This window comes from Malurus melanocephalus, unplaced genomic scaffold (assembly GCF_030028575.1).
Source record: "Malurus melanocephalus ecotype Western Australia unplaced genomic scaffold, MMel_1.1 scaffold_351, whole genome shotgun sequence".
Lineage (NCBI taxonomy): Eukaryota > Metazoa > Chordata > Aves > Passeriformes > Maluridae > Malurus > Malurus melanocephalus.
In genome coordinates, this window is record NW_026623583.1 from 791,880 (window position 1) to 798,486 (window position 6,607).

General features: G+C 42.7%; 1 protein-coding gene across 1 annotated transcript in view; it reads right to left on the bottom strand.

Moving 5' to 3' along the window:
• Positions 1-6,607, bottom strand: part of CNTN6 (contactin 6) — a gene marked incomplete at its 5' end in the record, with an annotated part of 54,822 nt that overhangs the window by 46,578 nt on the left and 1,637 nt on the right. Inside the window, 1 exon segment of the mRNA XM_057378264.1 lies at positions 1,428-1,631. Within this exon segment, the coding sequence (XP_057234247.1) occupies positions 1,428-1,631 (204 nt within the window).

Consider the following 6,607-nt stretch of genomic DNA (forward strand, 5'->3'; position numbering starts at 1 on the left):
TGATGTTACGGAGCAGCACAGCCTCAATAATGGTGAAATTGAATGAAATTCACAGTGAAAGCATCATTCCCTRACGCACAGCTGAGTTTTGTTTATCCCACAAATCCGATTCTGTGCAGAGTTTTGTCGCCAATTGTCGCTGCTGCTTTGCAAACAGCACGAGCATATTGAAATTTAGGTGGGCAAACTCACAAAGCAAACTTTGCACAGAGATTTCCAGGTCTCTGTTTCTCCCGGTGAACATTTAATTACAAATGTTGCCGGGAAGGTTTTTGTACGTGTGCAGGGGAGTTTCTCGACTGAAGCAGCTCTCCGGATTTGCTGTGTAAGCTTTGCTTAGATGATAAATTCAGAAAGATTTGTGGGATTTAAACCTCRATATGGGCACGAGGCGGGCAATATGAACGTGCCACGTGCCATTGTCCTGTTGTCAGTGACATTGAGAACATTTTTGGTGCCTTCATCTCAAACTTCACTGCGGGGTCGTGTCCCACTTCACGGCCTTCCCTGGTGGTGTTTTCCCTCTGTGTGTTGCCTTATTGGCCAGTTCTGAATTATGAGGCAGACAGGGTTAAGGGGATAAAGGGGTTTTCCCTCAGTATTTTATGGGATCCTGGGTGCACATCTTGTCAAGGTGGAGAACACCGAAGATGCACCCAGCGTATAACACACACACAATTCTTATAGACTCCAAAAACTAGCAGATCTATCTAGAATTCTCCAATAAGAAACTTAAAAAATGAAGTCATGTCCCCCTATTTTAAAAAATCCACCCCCAGATGAGGCCAGGGCTCAGTTTACACTATGTGTTTCAGAGAGAAAGCTTCAACCAAGGTTGAAACCTCAAGTTTGAGACAGCACAGGGCTCATCGGCCTCCTGCTGGGGATGTTGGGTCTTCGTGCCCAGCAGAACCCCAAAACTGAGCTGGAATAGCAGGCCACAAGAATTACAAGCATGTTATAATAAATAACACTAAATAATACTAAATACTAGATACTAGATAATAGATAATACTAGATACTAGATAATAGATACTAGATACTAGATGATAGATGATAATAGATGTTAATAGAAAATAGATGATAATAGATAATAGATAATAGAGAATAGATGATAATAGATAATAGATAATAGATAATTAATTGAGAATAGAGAATAGATGATAATATATAATAGACAATAGATGATAATAGATAATAGATAATAATAGAAATTGTATTAGTAATAATAATAAGCAAAGGGTACAGAATGCATAAAGGGTACATACAAGAACGCATAAAGAAAATACATAAAAGGCTATATAAAATACATAAAATGGTATTAAAAAAAAGGCAGAAACCACAGGCATCACGTGGGGGTGCATTCCCAGCACCTGCAGAAGGAGCAGGTGAGTTTTGAAGGACGCCAAGCCCCTGTGGCCACTCACCGTCCCCGCGGAGGGTGAGCGCGGTGGGCGGCCCCCGCACCCGGCGCTGCGCCCCAACGCTGCTGACAGCACACGAGTAATTCCCAACATCCCAGCGCTCCACCTTGGCCAGGTACAGGCTCCCCGTGGCCTGCGAGACGAAGCGCCGGCTATCTTCCTGAAGATACAAGGGATTATTGTTGAAGATCCACGTATAGGACAAGCCTAGAAAACACCAGACACACGTCATGCATCCCTTCCAGCGGAACCCGTGGGAGGAACGGGGCGGCTGTGGGGAAAACCTCTGGGGGTGCAGGGATTAGCCAAGGCCAGGTAAGCATTGCTTGAGTTTTTAGCCCATTTAAAGCCATTTCAGGAGGTCACAGCGGGTTTTGTCCCTTGCTGTTTCTCATTTTCCTGCTCAGCCTGCTCCTGGGTGGGAATGGCAGTGCTGTAGGGGCGTGGGAAGRCTGCTTTGGGGAATAATTTCTGTTTATGGCACTTCCCCTCTGAAAATCCAGAGGGCAAATTGCTGCTCGGTGTTACAGCTCTTTTCTYCAGTCTGAATAAGGCAAAAATTAAACTGGAAACATGGAGCTTGATTGCTGGATTTTCATGGAGGGAGGAGCTGAGCTGTGCATGACTATTTTGGAGWTTAATTAGTTTTTGATCATTGCACATTTCCTTATCTTCCATACCTCCTTCTGCTCCATGATTCTTGCCCTATTTTCACTTCCTCACCCATTTTTCCACACGATGCTCCACAATACAAACCTCAGCAATGTAGACCTATAGCCCAGGCAACTTAAAATTGATTTATTTGACCAGCCCACCCTGGAAAGGCAGATATCTCTGTAAGTTTACCATTCCCTGCTTTTGGGAAAGACTTTTAGGCCAAGCCTTGGGCCCTGATGAGCAGGTTCAGAGCTGATCCCCCAGCGTGGGATCTCCCAGGGTGTCCCCCAGCCCCCTCTCTGCTGCAGCAGGACTCAAACCCTGATTTTACAAGCCACAGTAAATCAGAACTTCCYAAATCCACCAGTTTAGCTCCCCTTAATTAAATGCATAATTCATAAGCGCACAGCGTTCAGCCAACAGCTTCATTTTTACACATTTCCCCCATCAACAACCCCATTCCAAAAAGATTATTTACGTCGCTTCCCCCCCCTGGCTCCGGCATGGGAGCAGTATGGTAATAAGTCTGCAAACTCCAGTAGTTTTGTGGAGTTTTATGTTATCAGCTTCCAACATTTTAGGGCTCTCATTAGAAATGATGCATCTCCAGGGAGCAATCAATGACACTTTCTATACTTGGCTAAATCCTGCTCCGTTTTACTGCAGATTATGGGAAACTTTGCCGTGGTCTGCAGTAAACCTGGAGGATGCAGCAATTAATCCTCGGTGTAACACGGGTACACGTGCTCAGCCACAAGATTAAAACCCCACCGTGTCACATTTCCCTCCCAAGGACCACGAGGGACCTGAAAGCATCGATTTACAGAAGAAAATCTGGGCATGGAGGGGTTTTCCAACAGGAAGGATCAGAAATGAGGGCGGTAGCCATGAYCTGCTGTGTCTGGCAGAGATACACAGGCTGTTTTCCTTCTCAGGCACAAGGTTTGCTGACTGCAGGCTGTCTGGGCAAGCAGACCAAAGTGTGCAAAATTCAGATTTCCACGTCATTTTTTTAAGGTTTCTGAGCTGCAAGGTGGGGACTCCACAGAAAATGCTGAAGCTTTGCAAGGTGAGTACTTTAATCTTTGTTCAATTAAATGGGGTCAACATTTCTGTGGAAAAAACACTTAAGATTTGCCCTCTCTTCGATTTCCCAAAACACCAAGGGCTGATMCCTGATGTGTTTGCTGGAATTCTCACCTTCCTCCTCACCCAGACCTCACAAAGGCACCTTGGGCAAAAAAAAAACACGCTGAGTTGTTGAACCTGAACTTGGATGCCCAGATTTCCATGCCAGGGTGGGATATCTGAGAGAATCTGGAATAAATTTTTAAAATGAGTAATAAGAAAAAGCGGTTTGGAGATTCTCTGCCAGAGTTCTGGTGGTGGCAATTCTAGGGCTGAAGAAAGCCCTGACCCCCTTTAAGGGAATCCCTGAATCTGCCAAGGCTCCAAAAGGATTCCCAGGAAGGATTTTTAAAAGGTTTTATGGCATGGAACCAAAACCCAGGGAGCAGGTGAGGCAGCTGAGTTCTCTGTGCAGGRTAGAATAAAATAAAACTCTGTTAAAGCAACTTTGTGCTGCACAGACATTCTTCAGGAGGTCAATCTGTGAATTAATTAATTGCTAAAAGAGAACCAGACCTTTTCTGTCCTGATTTCTGTTCTCAGGGGGYTCCAGCTGATTTCATTTCCCGAAGTTTCTGTGCCTCTCTCCCTKTCTGCTCCCCACCATTGCTTCAGGGACTATTGATGAATTTTCCTATTAGCTGGGAACAAGCACAGGTCCCTCTCAGCCCTATTTAAATCCCTTTTCCCCCCAGTACAGGGGATATAAACACTCCCCCTCTGCTGACTGCAGGTTCATCCTCACCCATCCGCAGGCCATCCTTGCCTGGAGCCTAATTCAGCTCCACTAAACTCCAGAAACACTAATTTTAATTGACTTCAGTGGGAGTTGGATGAAATCTCAAGAGAAAGGAGCCAAACTTTGGAGACTGAACTTTTTTTTTTATGCTTTCAAGGCATAACACCACCAACCTCCTCCCTAACTCAGTGTCTTTTCTTGGAAAGTTACTACAGCAACAGGTAATGGAGTAGAAAATCCAGTGCTGTGTTGTAAAATCTTCCATTTTGGGGCATATATTATATCAATGAATATAATATAAAAAAATCAAATAATATATTATATCAAAGACTATAATATAAAATCAAATAATATATTAATGTAATATTAAAAATCAAAGAATATAATATGTTATATCAAATAATATAATGCAAGAAAATAAAGATTATTATATATTTTATCTAAAAATAGAACATAAAAATCAAAGAATATATCAAAGCATATAATATGAAAAATAGAATATAATATAAAAATCAAATATTATATCAAAGAATACTGTATAAATTGTTTTTTTAAATCAAAGAATATAATGTATCAAAGAATAGACTATAAAAAATCAAAGAATATAATATTAAAAACTAAAGAATATAATCTATTATATCAAAGAACATAACACAAAAATCAAAGAATATAATATATTGTATCAGAGTGTAATATATTATATCAAAAAATCTAATACAAAAAATCAAAGAATACAATATATCATTTCAAAGAATATCATATAAGAAATCAAAGGCCCTTTTKCAGTGCTGCTCATCTCACCCCATCCCCTCCAAACCCCAGTTTTATGTCCCACCTCCTTCCCTACCCTATTACAGGCTGAGGATTTGGGATTTTTACCCTTCCCCCAGCAGCCCCATAGGGCTCCCACTTCCTTAGGAGCGTTTTGGGKTTTTTTGGCCTCTCCACAGCAGTGTCAGCACAGAGGGAAGAGCGGAGCCTCCATCCCCAGCAGCTCCTGCACACCAATAAATGCAAATGCAGAGTGATCCTGCTGCTCCTAACAAGATTAGCAACTTCCTTAAAGCCCTGCAGGGAGCCAGCTTGAAGGGAACGGGCTTTAGATCAACCTTGGCTTCTAAGAAAAATAAATGAACAGCAGTCCACCCCATAGTCTCGTGTCAAGTATTCCCATTTAGGCAGCAGCTTTTTAAGGCTCACGTGGAGAAATGAAAGCTTCTTCAGCTTTCCCCACCTCAGAGCTCTCTGTAAACCTCTGCTTCTCACCAGTAAAATATTTTTGGGTGTTGATCAGGCAGGGGAAAAGGGCTGAGCTGAAGGATTCAGAGCAGAGGAGGGATTGGGTTTGGGGTAAAATGGAGCTCTCCTGGTTTCGCCTGCCCTGCTGAGCCTCCCCAAAAAAGGGGAGGGAGGAGTGGCACCCCTGAACCTTGTGAGGGGTGGGAATGARCCTCATCAATGGTTATTGAGAGACTCTGTTATCACAGAGACCCCAAACAGCTCAGGAGAGGCTGTGTGAGGGAATAGAGGATTGGGGTGGGGCAGGCAACCCAGGGCAGCTTAAGCCTTGCTTTAAAAACTCATTACGGGCTGGGATTTTTTTGTCCTTTAACTGTAATTTTTATTGTCTTCATTGATCTAAGACATAAACTTAGGTGAGTCTTCTTTTCTTTTGTGCCTGTGTTTGATCTATCCTGAAAATCCTAATAGTTGCTCACAGCAATATGGAATTCTCTTTTTGTTTAAGCCTCTTTTTTTAGTACAGCTTCAGAGTATCTCTGCAAGGTTTTTGCTCTCTGAGATAGTTTAAAGCCAATGTGAAAGAGGCTGGAGCAGCCTTTTTCTACTTTTGTTTGTTTGCTTGTTGGTTTGTTTGTGTTTTGCAGCTGACTAATATATTTTTATCCTCTGTTTAAATGAATCACTCATTTCTCGTGCACAAAAATAAGTTAGCAGTGCTCTCAGTTAAGAATCCAGCACAGAAAAAAAAAGAAGGAGCACATCTTTCCTTGTCAAACGTACCAAAAAACTAAGTTTGTTTCAAGTGAGCTTTAAATACTTTAAATATTTTTGACCACAGATCTATGCTCGTGGTGTCCTGATGAGCTCTGCAGAGCTTTCTTGGGAGCAGCAGGTTCAACACCAATGCTGGGGTGCAGGAGCAAATAAATTTGGTGTTGGTCTTTGTAGGGAGGGGTAAAAAAGAACTGAGACTCTTCCCTGGGGACCACAGGTGGCAGGAACCCTTCTGGAACTTTCTTTCCATCTTCTTGATGTTATATTGGCCGAAATGAATTAATGAACCCTCCCCGTTTTGCATTCTATCATTTACATCCCTCTTCTTCTATTGTCAGCCTGACTTTTTTTAGGCTGGCAGGAGGTTTTACCCGGTGCTTCCTATTTCCAATTCCCGATATTAATAGCAGCTGCTTCAAACAGCTGCTGTACAGAGGGTTCCTGCCTTCCTTCAAGTCGTTACATCACAGGAAATCCATCTCTTTCCCTGCTGGTAGGGCTTATCTTCCCAATTCCTTGCCATCTCTCTAATTCCTGACACGTTGAAAGCGCTGCACAGAGCGCTTGTAATGCGAGCTGCAAGCACAGTCAGTAATCCTTCCTGCTGTAGGTATTGTGAGTTGGAGGCAAGGGTTTCAATTAC